This window comes from Gadus morhua, chromosome 7, assembly GCF_902167405.1.
Source record: "Gadus morhua chromosome 7, gadMor3.0, whole genome shotgun sequence".
In the NCBI taxonomy this organism is placed as follows: Eukaryota; Metazoa; Chordata; class Actinopteri; order Gadiformes; family Gadidae; genus Gadus; species Gadus morhua.
In genome coordinates this window covers 3,179,320-3,193,036 of record NC_044054.1, presented here as the reverse complement: position 1 = coordinate 3,193,036, position 13,717 = coordinate 3,179,320, and the positions used below count along the sequence as shown (strand labels likewise).

Sequence of the window (13,717 nt, the reverse complement as noted above, 5' to 3'; positions counted from 1 at the left end):
ATGACGCCAAACGCGTCATTTGACGTGTTTGGCGTCATTCGAAATGACGTCAAATGACGCCAAAAACACTTCGGGTGTCTTCCCTGGCATAAATCGTTATGTTATCGTTATAACATCGGGTATGTGTAAATGCTACCCCGATAAATTGACCCGATCATACATTTTTAGCCCGATGTCACCCGAATCACCCCGACTTCCACATCGGTGGTCCATCGGCCATTAGCGGACATTAGCGGGATGGTGTAAACGGGGCATTACGATCCCTTCCCCCTCGCTTGTGCTTCAGATCCGGGACCATGAACCGTCTGTCCCCCGGTGTCCGGGCGATGTCTTTGGGTACTCCGTGTTCGCCTAGGTATTCAGCTGAGATGGTCCTCTCGCTGTGTGTACCAATCCCTAGCATGTCGTGTCTGCTGTAGGCTGTGTGTGCACAGCAATTGTTTACCGATACTAAAACTAAAACTAAGACATACATAAAACAGTACATAAATAAACCAGAGAAGGCACCATCCGGAAGAGCTCCAAGCCGTGTGTCTATAGAGAGAGAGAGAGAGACAGAGACAGAGACAGAGACAGAGAGAGAGAGAGAGAGAGAGAGAGAGAGAGAGAGAGAGAGAGAGACAGAGAGAGAGACAGAGAGACAGAGAGACAGAGAGAGAGAGAGAGAGAGAGAGAAAGAGAGAGCGAGAGAGAGAGAGAGAAAGAGAGAGAGACAGAGACAGAGACAGAGTGAGAGAGAGAGAGAGAGAGAGAGAGAGAGAGAGAGAGAGAGAGAGAGAGAGAGAGAGAGAGAGAGAGAGAGAGAGAGACAGAGAGGGAGAGAGGGAGAGAGGGAGAGAGAGAGTGAGACACAGCAGGGGGTTTTCCCCCCACCTCCAGGTCTCACCCCTCCTCAGTCCAGGTCTCACCTGCCAGAAGTCAGAGATGGTGTGAGACAGTGGCCCCTGCGTCGCAATGTAGGCCGGCATCCGGGGGTCGTGCTCGATCTGGTAGAGGTCACAGGTCACATCAGGGGGAAAAGGTCACATCAGGGGTCAACGGTCACAAGAAGGGTCAGGGGTCAGTGACGTGGGTCTTACTATGGTGCTGGCATTGATGTAGTCGTCCCGGGAGGGGTTGACCTCAGCCCGGAGCTTCACCCTGGAGTGGTCATCTGGAAGAGGAGGAGGAGACATGAGGGGGACAGCATCAGCACCGTCATCGTCACGGCGATGGTCCTGATGAGGGCCGTCTTGAAGAGAAACCTCTGATTGGTTTAGGATTAGGGTTTTTTAAGAGTTTAAAGACGCTCCCAGGGCACCCTAAAACCCTTAAAAACAGTCCTAACGGGACTTAAGGTTTTTTTAAAGGTTTTACGTTTTTTTTAAGGATTTTAACGGTCTCACAGGTCTCATAGTTCCGTTAGGATGAAGGGTATTTAAAGGGTTGTTACGTTTTCTAGTGGTTTTAAGGGTTTTACGGTGCTCTGAAGGGTTCTGAAGGTGGTTTACAGGGTCTTACAGGACACCTTAAACCCTCTAGTCTCGTTTGGACTGGAGGGCTTTAGGGTTTTAGGGTTTAACGGTTCTAAAGTTGTATTTCAGGGTCTTTCAAGCTTCTCACAGGGCACAAAGTCAGGGCTGCGGTTCTTCTTGAGATGGGCGGGGCTGTGGGCGGAGCTGACGGCACTAGGCTCCGCCTGGTAGGAGCAGAGTGCCTCCCACTCCTGCAGGAGGCGGTCCTTGTTCCTCAGGTGGTCCTCCATGTAGGCCTGGAGGGGGGGGGAGTATTTTAATATATACATTCATAACATGAACCCGTTTGTGTTGTCTTACCTTTTTAATATACGATGTGTCAATGCGTTGTCATGGTGACCAATTAGAATTAATGAGTGCTGGCTAATTGTATAACATATAACCAGTAGAGACCATGTGACCAGTAGAGAGCATGTGACCAGTAGAGACCATGTGACCAGTAGACCAGTAGAGACCAGTAGACCAGTACCATGAGACCAGTAGAGACCAGTACTCACCAGTACCATGTGACCAGTAGAGACCAGTAGACCAGTACTCACCAGGACCATGTGACCAGTAGAGACCAGTAGACCAGTACCCACCAGTACCATGTGACCAGTAGAGACCAGTAGACCAGTACTCACCAGTACCATGTGACCAGTAGAGACCATGTGACCAGTAGAGACCAGTATACCAGTACTCACCAGTACCATGTGACCAGTAGAGACCAGTTGAGACCAGTAGACCAGTACCCACCAGTACCATGTGACCATTAGAGACCAGTAGACCAGTACCCACCAGTACCATGTGACCAGTACAGACCAGTAGACCAGTACTCACCAGTACCATGTGACCAGTAGAGACCAGTAGACCAGTACCCACCAGTACCATGTGACCAGTAGAGACCAGTAGACCAGTACCCACCAGTACCATGTGACCAGTAGAGACCAGTACCCACCAGTACCATGTGACCAGTACAGACCAGTAGACCAGTACTCACCAGGACCATGTGACCAGTAGAGATGTCCATGTTGGCCTGCGCCGGCTCCTCGCACCAGGAGGGGGTGGAGCTGTGGGAGCCCGGGCTGGGCGCCGCCCCCTCGCTGAACTGGGACGACACGCTGCTGACCCGCGACCCATCGGCCCCGCCCCCGACCCCCGCCGTGGCCCCTCCCCCGACCCCGGGGCCCCGCCCGGCACCGCCGCCCCCGGGGCCCGCCGCCGCCCCCAGAGCCGCCGCCTCCAGGCGCCCGAAGGCCCCCCTGGAGGCCATGTGCTGCCGGCACAGGTCCTGGGGAGGGAGAGACCGGCCCGTTAGACACTCCTCAGTGGGCTAGGTGATCCTACAGTCCTGTGGTGAGAGACCAGACCACACCGTCAGGTCCGCCTTTGGTTCAGGCATTGAATTGAAGGAAAACATCAGCAGTTTGAACCGGGACCCTACCTTCTTTTAAGACCTTTTAAGGGCAGAATGCAGAAAACTTCTGAGACGGCCCAGTACTGAGCCAGACCGCTGCAGCTGGAACCAAGGAGGCGGGGCGCTACGTAATCCTTTGGGGCAGTGTAAGGTCTGGTCCTGGTCCTACCTGGTACTCCCGGTCTGTACCAGTCAGTAGGGGGTTTAGGGGGTCCTAGCTGGTACTGCAGGTCTGTACCTGTCAGTAGGGGGTTTAGGGGGTCCTACCTGGTACTCCTGGTCTATACCAGTCAGTAGGGGGTTTAGGGGGTCCTACCTGGTACTCTATACCTGTCAGTAGGGGGTCTAGGGGGTCCTACCTGGTACTGCTGGTCTATACCTGTCAGTAGGGGGTTTAGGGGGTCCTACCTGGTACTCTATACCTGTCAGTAGAGGGTTTAGGGGGTCCTACCTGGTAGTGCTGGTCTATACCAGTCAGTAGGGGGTTTAGGGGGTCCTACCTGGTACTCCTGGTCTATACCACTCAGTAGGGGGTTTAGGGGGTCCTACCTGGTACTCCTGGTACTCTATACAATCAGTAGGGGGTTTAGGGGGTCCTACCTGGTACTCCTGGTCTATACCTGTCAGTAGGGGGTTTAGGGGTCCTACCTGGTACTCCTGGTCTCTACCTGTCAGTAGGGGGTTTCGGGGGTCCTACCTGGTACTCCTGGGACTCTATACCTATCAGTAGGGGGTTTATGGGGTCATACCTGGTACTCCTGGTGGGTGAAGGACCCCCCCTCCGGTCCGAGCCCCAGCTTCCTGGCGGCGAGCCGGTGGGCGTGGCGTCTCAGACAGGTGATCGTCATGGCAGCCGCGAGGACCGCCCCCACGCAGCTGGTGACCACCAGGATCCCAAACCCCCAGCGGGACCCTCCGGGCGGGAGCCGCTGGGCCTGGAGGGGAGCCGGACCCTCCTGCTTCTGGGGGGAGAGGGGGAACATCTGGGCTCTGGTCTGATCACTGAGACCAGAGAACATCTGGACTCTGGTCTGATAATGTAGACCAGAAAACATTTGGACCCTGGTCTGATAATGGAGACCAGAGAACATCTGGACTCTGGTCTGATAACGGAGACCAGAGAACATCTGGACTCTGGTCTGATAATGTAGACCAGAGAACATCTGGGCTCTGGTCTGATAATGGATACCAGAGAACATCTGGACTGTTGTCTGATCACTGAGACCAGAAAACATCTGGACTCTGGTCTGATAATGGAGACCAGAGAACATCTGGACTCTGGTCTAATAATGGAGACCAGAGAACATCTGGGCTCTGGTCTGATAATGGGGACCAAAGAACATCTGGGCTCTGGTCTGATCACTGAGACCAGAGAACATCTGGACTCTGGTCTGACAATGAAGACCAGAGAACATCTGGGCTCTGGTCTAATAATGGAGACCAGAGAACATCCGGACTCTGGTCTAATAATGGAGACCAGAGAACATCTGGGCTCTGGTCTGATAATGGAGACCAGAGAACATCCGGACTCTGGTCTGATAATGGAGACCAGAGAACATCTGGGTTCTGGTCTGATAATGGAGACCAGAGAACATCTGGGCTCTGGTATGATAATGGAGACCAGAGAACATCTGGGCTCCGGTCTGATAATGGAGACCAGAGCCCAGATGTATCATGGAGATGCTCTTCATGTACTTCATTAACTGGACAACAGTGGTCTTCTTCTACTGGTGATAACTGGAGACCACTGGTCATCTACTGGTGTTAACTGGAGACCAGTGGTCTGATCATGGAGAGGCTCTTCATGTACTGGTATGTACTGGTATGTACTGGTGTTAACTGGAGACCAGTGGTAGGCTCATGGGGATGCTATTCTCTACTGGTATGTACTGGTATGTACTGGTATGTACTGGTGTTGACTGGAGAGCACCCACCTCTCCGACGCCGGCCTGTAGGATCTCCAGCCCGGTGCCCGACTCCAGGAAGCTCTTCTCAGCGACTGTGGAGCACACAGGTACACCTCCTTTACACCCACCCCCCCAGGAGAGAGAGGACCGGACCCCCCAGGAGAGAGAGGACCGGGGTCCTGCCCCCCCCAGGAGAGAGAGAGGACTGGGGTCCCCCCCCAGGAGAGAGAGAGGACCGGGGTCCTGCTCCCCCCAGAAGAGGGAGAGGACTGAGGTCCCCCCCCAGGAGAGAGAGAGGACCGGGTCCTACCTGCTTTCCCGGAGACGTCTTCAGCGCTGAGGTTCTGGGCGTTGGGCCGGACTCTGAAGGTCATCGCTGGTCCGACCACACTGCAGAGAACCAGAGGAACCACAGGGGATGAGCTTAGAACCTCCTGCTAGGGGAACAGATTTAGAACCACATCTAGAACCTTCTGCTAGAGGAACAAATCTAGAACCACATCTAGAACTTTCTGCTGGAGGAACAGATCTAGAACCAGATCTAGAACCTTCTGCTGGAGGAACAGATCTAGAACCACATCTAGAACCTTCTGCTGGAGGAACAGATCTAGAACCACATCTAGAACCTCCTGCTGGAGGAACAGATCTAGAACCACATCTAGAACCTTCTGCTAGAGGAACAGATCTAGAACCACATCTAGAACCTTCTGCTGGAGGAACAGATCTAGAACCACATCTAGAACCTTCTGCTGGAGGAACAGATCTAGAACCACATCTAGAACTTTCTGCTAGGGGAACAGATCTAGAACCACATCTAGAACCTTCTGCTGGAGGAACAGAGCAGATGAGTCAAGAATGTGCTGTATAAATATCATTGTTTCGTTAATATTGAGTAAGTGGAAGTGCCGGACACATGCAAAGCATTATGGGTAATGCGCGTAACCATGAGGACGTTTTGACACAAAGACATGAAGCTTCAGCCAATCATTCACCTGGTGGTTTATGATTTTAACTCTTGATTGGACGTTTCAGATTTCATGATGTGAAATCGGTGTTCGCTGCTGGCCAATCACGTGCTAGCACACCTTAGGCTCCAGCAACATGATTGGCCGAACAAGGGACATGAATCTGAAGTCAAATTTGATCTGAGATCAGGGACATGAATTCAGGTCAGGGGACAGGGTGGACGGAGGTCAGAGGTCAGGCCCTCCGTACCTGATGTTGACGAGGGCGCCGGGGGAGAGGTCAATCCTCTCCGCTAGACGGCCCAGCAAGAGAACCCCGTCCTGAAGCCTGAGGCTGAGGGACACACACACCGTCATGGACACGCACACATGCACAAACACACACATACACACACACAAACACACACACACACACACTAACCAAACGCCACAAACTTGGGACACGAGACACACTATGCGGGTGCACATGGTACAAATGTGTACAAGGACACACACTAGTCCCTAAGACTGCTCCGTCCCTCCGGTGAGGACACACAGACACACACTGTCCCCTCTAGTGAGGACACAATGACACCCACTGCCCCCCTCTAGTGAGGACACACAGACACACACTGCCCCCCTCTAGTGAGGACACACAGACACACACTGTCCCCCTCTAGTGAGGACACACAGACACACACTGACCCCCCCTAGTGGGGACACATAGACACACACTGACCCCCTCTAGTGAGGACACACAGACACACACTGTCCCCCTCTAGTGAGGACACACACTGTCCCCCTCTAGTGAGGACACACAGACACACACTAAGGTCTCAGTGTCTCTGAGGAGACAGAGCCGCCATTTTGTCCCTCAGTGGAGCGAGAGGAGAGGGAAGAGGAGAGAGAAGATTAGAGGGGAGGAGGAGAGAGGAGAAGGGAGGAGGAGAGAGAAGAGGAGTGGGGAGAGGAGAGAGGAGGAGATGGGGGAGAGGAGAGAGGAGAGGGGAGGAGAGGGGAGAGGAGAGAGGAGGAGAGGAGAAGAGGAGAGACGAGGGTGAGGAGAGGAGAGAGGAGAAAATGAGACGGGAGGTAAGGAGTCTTGCCCTCCTCACCTCTGATTGGTCACGATGTAGCCGTACGTCTCTGCGGTTTTGGCCTTCTTGTCTCCCTCTCTCTCCTGATTGGCCGAGCCACCGGGGGGCATGTCCGCCTGGGTCTCAGAGTGGGCGGGCCGCGAGGGGGCGGAGCCGGGCACTAAGTCCTTGTTGGGGGTCTTATCCCGGGGAATGTGGGACATGGAGCTCTCCCCCATCTGAAGGGAGGCAGAGGTAGTCTCCACGGTGGTTTACAATATGTTTCAGTAAGGGATGTCCTCATACCAATACCATAGCTTAGGCTAGCTGCCGATACCGATATCTATCCCATACTTTGTTTTATTCTGGAACAAATAATGATAAAAAAATATATGGAACCACTTTGCTCGTGATTGCCAATAAACCACCCTTAAACATTTCACTTAAGAAAAGATGAATGGCTTAAATCAAGTGAAAAGATTTGAACCGAGTTCAAAAGTTTAAATGGAGTAAACATTGTAATCATGCACACATTCAAAAAAATGTAATGGTTGGAATCTTAAAACGAAGAGTTAACCAAATAGCTAAATGGTTAAAGTTTGTAGCCGAGCTTAGTACGTGTGACCAGGGCCGTAGCACCAAATCCTGGGCCCCTCCGGGGGGGGGGGGGGGGGGGGGGGTCCGGAGCGATTGTTGACGGGGGGGAACGGGGGGGGGGGGGAGCGATTGTTGACGGGGGGGGGGGGGGACTGGCCTGAAGGTAAAAAAAATTTTTTTTGGTCATGGGCCCCCCCTCTACCTTGGGCCCCCCCACAACTGTCCCCTTTGTCCCCGCAGTCCGACGGCCCTGCGTGTGACGTGGCGCCTCCCCTCAGCTACTGCCGAGGAGCGGCGTGCAACAGCCCGGTCCAGGCTGTTTCACTGTTTTCTCCTTTAAGGTTGAAATGAAGCCACACTGCTGACGTGGTTTACCAACAGGTAGCTGTCATGCGCATGCGCCTACTTGATTACTAACTGTTGTTATCACGTGACACGCTGCGCGGATCGCATCATATTTCCCCTCTGACATCCGATCCATCGTAATGGGCCAATATCGGACCGATACCGAGGATCGGATCGGGACATCCCCAGTTTTAGTTTTAAAATAGATTTTCTTTTTTTAAACAGGTTTTAGTTTCTCTTTTTGGTAATGAATCCTCACCATCTTTTTAGGGGCCGTGGCGTTCAGAGCTGGACCTGAAGGGAAAAGACGGACATTGAGGGCGTTTATCAGACGCTTTTATCAAGAGAGACTCACAATGAGTCTGTTAGTCAGAAGAAAGAGAAACAACAATAAATATCTGTGGGTACAGTAAGGATGTTCATATAACCAAGTGCTAACAATCACTAGGGGTAAGGGGTGGGGGGGGGGGGGGCTGGGCTAGGGGGGGTCAAGGTTAGGGGGGGGTCAGGGTAGGGGGGGCAGAGTTAGGGGGGTTAGGGGGGTCAGGGGGCACCTTTAGGAAGATGCTGAGAGGAGGAGGAGGAGGAGGAGGAGGAAGAGGGCTCTGTCTCCTGGCTCTGGAAGTCCTTCATGCTGGCCCCGTAGTGCTCCATGAGGAGAGCCAGGTTCTTCATGGAGCGGTCTGAGGAGAGAGGAGAGAGGAGAGAGAGGAGAGAGGAGAGGAGAGAGAGGAGAGGAGAGAGGAGAGAGGAGAGGAGAGAGGAGAGAGGAGGAGAGAGGAGAGGAGAGAGGTTTGGTTTTCAAAATCCCTTTATTGCACCACTGCAAGGAGAAAACAGAACACTATCACATCATCACTTAAGAGCAAAAAAAACAAAACAGAAACATCCCTAAAATACAACAAACCTGTCCACCAGAAAACGTGTTTCTCTTATCAGAAGCTTACATTCAGCTCTCCGTCCCCCCTCACAGAGCATAAAACCCCTCCAACAGCCCATATGTGACTGGAGCCCTGCATATCGTCCATCATTTGATAATAAGCATGTTCCACCCTCAGTCGGGCATTCAGCAGTCCCTTCGGAACCAGCACCGGCTCCACACTACCGACACTCTGAGCCCGGTTCCTGCGTGTTAGCCAGATGGCCAACTTGGTCGAACCAGATAAAAAGTTCACCAAAGTTTGTACACTCTTCTTCTGAGAACAGTACTTAAAAAAAAATAAAAAATAACCAAATCAAAAGAAAAATTCTCCCCTAGAGCCTGAAACCACCTTTTTAATAGCTCAAACAGTACTGTCAGCCGAGGACACTGAACGAATAAATGCACCAGGGCTCAATCTGAGAGCAGAAAATACACTCCTCCCCCTGCTCTGGATCCAGCTGCGCTCTGTATCTGTTTGTAACAATTGCTCCATGTACAATCCTCCACTGGAGGTCTGCTGTCCGTTTTTCACCGGGCAGCTTGTACAGAGACCGCCAGCTGCCTTTCGGGGAAACGTCTGGACCAAAAAAATCTGTCCACCTCGACTCCTGCATGCCTGCCAAAGAGCTCAGGTTCAGAACCTTGGAGCAGATTTGGTACAAATCCTTCTTCCCTGCAGCCTGAAAAATCTCCAGGTGTGGGGTTGTGAGAGACAGCAGCTGACCTCCTCCCTCCTGCCACTCCCCCACAACTGGGGTGATAGACAGAGCGGGGAAACTGTACTCTCTCTCTTCGCTCCACTAGTCACACAGAGTGCGGTTTTGTGCAAATTCTCTCAGAGGTTGTTGCAGGGCAGCACATACTTCCTCCACCACTCTGTTGATCAACCTGATGGAGGTGATGTTGCTTCTCTCTCTCAAGGCGTCCACAGATGTCGACGTCATCTTCATCAGATGGCCCAGTTTGGTGCAGCTAGCCTCTCTAAGATAGGCTCACAGGCTGGCAGACTGCAGTGTTTGAGTCTTTATGAGGTTATTATAAAACAAAGGTTCCTCAAACAACCACATGTCCGGAGTCTCATTTGTGGCACGTGCAACCTTAGAAATCTGCCATGCCTGCAATACCGAGCTGTAGAAAGGTGTCAGTCCAGTTAGGTCCGCATCCTCAAGCTGTAAAAGAAAAAGCTGTTTATCATAGCCCAATCGCCCAGCTCTCTTCAGCAGCAATCGAGCTGTGTCAAACCAGCTTGGGCCGCAATTGTACAGCAGTCTTTGTGCAGTCTGGAGTCTAAAAGAGGCAATTTTTGCCTGGATGTTAATCAGTCCCTGCCCCCCTTCAGCCACAGGCAGGTAGAGGGCTGCTGCCCGGACCCAGTGCCGGCCAGACCAGAAATAGTCCAGGAGGACCCGCTGAACGTCCTCCATCAGGCCTCTTGGTGGCGTCAGAGCAATCAGCCTATGCCAAAGAGTCGAGGCGACCAGGTTATTGGCCACCAGAACTCTTCCCCTATACGACAGCTGGGGTAGCAACCATTTCCATTTAGACAACCGAGCACACACTTTCTCCTTAACACCCTCCCAGTTCTTGTTTTGAAAACCCTCAGTGCCCAAAAATACTCCCAACACTTTCAGGCCTTCCTTCCTCCACTCAAGACCTCCAGGCAGACTGGGCACTGCCTGAACCCTCCACTGTCCCACCAATAAGGCTTCACTCTTTGCCCAGTTCACCCGAGCAGATGAGGCCTTTTCATACAGGGGCAGGGTATCCTGCAAACATTGAACATCCCCCTGGCTGGAGACAAAAATATTAACATCGCCTGCATACACAGAAACAGTAGGTGGACGATCAAGATTATAGGGCCTGTGGTAGAAATTAACCTTACATTCTATGTTAAACTATGATTATTATTAGGCCTACATATCATATATATACTTTAATGGTGGAGAAGAGCTGATCACCTCTAACCTAGATGTTGTGTGCCGTGTTACACCAGTGAGTGGGTCCGGGATATTCTCACCTGATGGGCCATGTGATACATCAGTCAGAGAGTCCAGTCTACTCCCATATTGATGTACTCTCTGAAGACAATGCTTACATTCACACATGTGCATCATCTCTGTTTGTATAAGGATAATATATGTTCTAAGGTCACATTGGGATTCAGAAGACATAAGAGTATGCTGACATCCACACAGTATGACCCTGATGGGAAATTCTATATTTGAGGAAAGTCCAACTTTGTATTGTGTAAGAATCGGGGATATAAGGAGCTGTCCGGGATTCATTCGGTAGTGTGTATTCGCGAATACCATTCAGCTTTGTTGTCTCTCGTTTGCGGGTGGCAATAAACTCTCCATCTATACTTGACCTGGACTCCCCGATTCCTCTTGCTTTTAGCTAGTTGAAGTGAATTAGATAAGTTGTTATTATTAATGCTACAACATTTGGCGTCACGACCAGGACTGAGGAACAGAGACAGCCCGGCTGCTGGACTGACGGACGGGGCACGAGCGGATCACACAACCCTAGAGCTCGTCAAATTATTGGTAAGTTGACTTACCACAAATTAATACGGTTGTTTGATCTGTTCCTGTCCCGTCTGGAAGCTCTGCTGCAGGTAAAGCGTCTCTTCAGTCCAACGAATCAAATTAATCATTGAAGAGAGATTGGGGAGCTCCAGCGAGAGATAGAGTGTGCGCGCGCACAGCCATAGACGCTCTGTTGTTATGGTTAACTAACAAGCGGTTTATGGTTCTAAATTGATACAAAAATTGTTATTTTTGTTTTTTGATAAGGCCTACTATAAAGTCCTGTGGCTGTGTTCTACGGGAACGAATTAGCGTCAAAGTTCCAATAGAACAAGCGCAGGTCCGCAGGTCGAATGAGTGCGCACTTGTTGGATTTCTGAGGCCCCAGCTGAAATTGGTTTGGGTCTTCTATAAAGTCCTGCGACTGTTATCTAGGGGAACGAATTAGTGTCAAAGTTCCAGTATAGGTATGGCAGTGCAGGTCCACGGGTCGAATGAGTGCGTACTTGTTGGACTTTTTGAAATCCCATCTGGAATTATGAGTTATGAGTTAGAATTCATTACTGTGGATTAACTCGGTTTTATTTAGAGAAGAGCTTTCTTGGAGTGCCGACCAGTGAATTTTCAATTCAAATCTTGGAGCCGTTGAGCTGCAGATCCCGCTCCAGTTGATGGTGAATTTCTAATTCCGATCTTGGCATTTTGAGGAAACAGGCTTCTCGCACTTTTGAATACATAAGTCTTTTGGTTGGGGTACCGTTTGAGTTGGTATTCTGAGAAATTTCTTGTTTGTTCGTGATCTGGTCGGGTGTTTGTGTGTTCAACCATTATTTTGAAAGAATAGGCTTGTTGTTCGGGGTACCGTTTGAATAGATTTAAAGCACTAACCTTGAGCCAAATGAGCTGCAGAACTTGTACCTGGAGAGGGTGCCAATCTTTTATTCCGATCTTGGTGTTGTTAGACAATAGGTTCTTGTTCAAAATTCTGGTTGAATGATTATATATCCGACAGTTCATGTTTTAAAAGGCCAGCTTCAGCGTTTGGCCAATCTTTTATTTTGCATTTAAAGACGAGTGAGTGAGTTCCAGTCAGTATCTTGTGCAAACAAATTCGGCCGTTTTTTCGATACACTATTGAACGTGGTATAAACAGTTTCCTTCTGTATTTAAGTTGTGTTGGATTAAGTTGCCTCGGAGGCTTTTACAATCCGTTTTGTTTTTAGTTTATCCTGTCATTAAGACAGTCAGAGAAATAAAAAACTTGTCTGGAACAAGTGGGCGAAACTTTATCTAGGGGTGTGTTCTCTTAGCCTGTGGCCAGAAAGGGTGGGGGCCTAGGAGCAGAGTACATCTAAGAACAGCTGGGACGCAGATCCCAATCGATAGAGAGGGAGAGCAACGCACGGGAGGAGTGCACATTTATAGCTTAGAGATAATAAAATAATTTGTCTAACGAGTTGAATAAACTCAAATAAATTGTATTTAAAATAGTGTTTATACACCTTGAGAAAATATGAATATAGTACAGACGGCAGCGGAGATTTTGAGTAGAGACCGTCTATTGCTCAAAGGTGAGATGAAAAAGATCTCTGAGAGATGGAGGAAAGAAAAGGTAACAGCTGGAGAAATAACAAATAAAGATTTGAAAACTGAGCCATAATCCCGAAGGCTCAGTCACCACCGTATAACACAGGATTGTATCCACTGGTAACAGGCACGGTAGATATTAAAGGGGAGGTCGAAGTGAATGCAGAAAATAAGGGGGAGAGTTTCTGGGACAGACACAAGGGGGGGGGCAAAGTCCAGCAGCATTAAATCATTACAGAGCCCCCTAAGTGCTCGAGTTACATGAGAAGCATGGTAGATCGCATGAGGTGAGAAGAGCACCCAACACGTCATCAGGAAAATTCACCAAAACTATAGGTTTCTCGGGACACACACAGTCAATACCTATTACAGCTCCAAGGATGACAATCGGAGAATTCTTATTTTCAGAGTGAGTGAGTGAGTGAGTGAGTGAGTGAGTGAGTGAGAAAGAGGGAGAGAGAGAGAGAGACAGAGAGAATGGATTTGCATTGTGCTGAATAGATTACATTTGTAAGAACCACCACTGGGATCGGTGACTCTGTGGTTCTGTGTGTCGCGACAACCTTTGAGACTCTCCATAGCGTCTTGGTACCATGTGATATGAATCAATAGAACTTGGTACACAGAGCAATTGGTGAAACACTGTGTTGGTTCAGAGGGATACAGCATGTTGGGTAAGGGAGAGGATTGAGAGGATTCTGGATGTGATGAGTTTAATGTAAAGGACACAGAGAGAGATGGTAGGGCCCAACCCAGAGGTGATAAATCAATGGAGAGCCCAGTATCGAAGTATTAGAGCTACATGGTAATCACAAGTTTTAAGGGTAATTAGCTAGACTCCATAAAATGAACAATTAGTGTTCAATGTTGTCAATAACATGCACACCGCTCGTCCACAGAA

At 50.2% G+C, this 13,717-nt stretch overlaps 1 protein-coding gene across 1 annotated transcript in view; it reads right to left on the bottom strand.

The window, feature by feature from the left end:
* The window catches only part of ptprnb (protein tyrosine phosphatase receptor type Nb), a 71,093-nt gene that overhangs the window by 15,967 nt on the left and 41,409 nt on the right, over window positions 1-13,717 (bottom strand). Inside the window, exons 8-18 of the mRNA XM_030360295.1 lie at window positions 8,334-8,462; window positions 8,039-8,073; window positions 6,877-7,097; window positions 6,033-6,116; window positions 5,128-5,207; window positions 4,845-4,909; window positions 3,660-3,872; window positions 2,494-2,784; window positions 1,603-1,750; window positions 1,080-1,153; window positions 909-986 (exon numbers count right to left, since the gene is read on the bottom strand). Of these exons, the coding sequence (XP_030216155.1) occupies window positions 909-986; window positions 1,080-1,153; window positions 1,603-1,750; window positions 2,494-2,784; window positions 3,660-3,872; window positions 4,845-4,909; window positions 5,128-5,207; window positions 6,033-6,116; window positions 6,877-7,097; window positions 8,039-8,073; window positions 8,334-8,462 (1,418 nt within the window). The remainder of the gene's footprint in view (window positions 1-908; window positions 987-1,079; window positions 1,154-1,602; window positions 1,751-2,493; window positions 2,785-3,659; window positions 3,873-4,844; window positions 4,910-5,127; window positions 5,208-6,032; window positions 6,117-6,876; window positions 7,098-8,038; window positions 8,074-8,333; window positions 8,463-13,717) is intronic.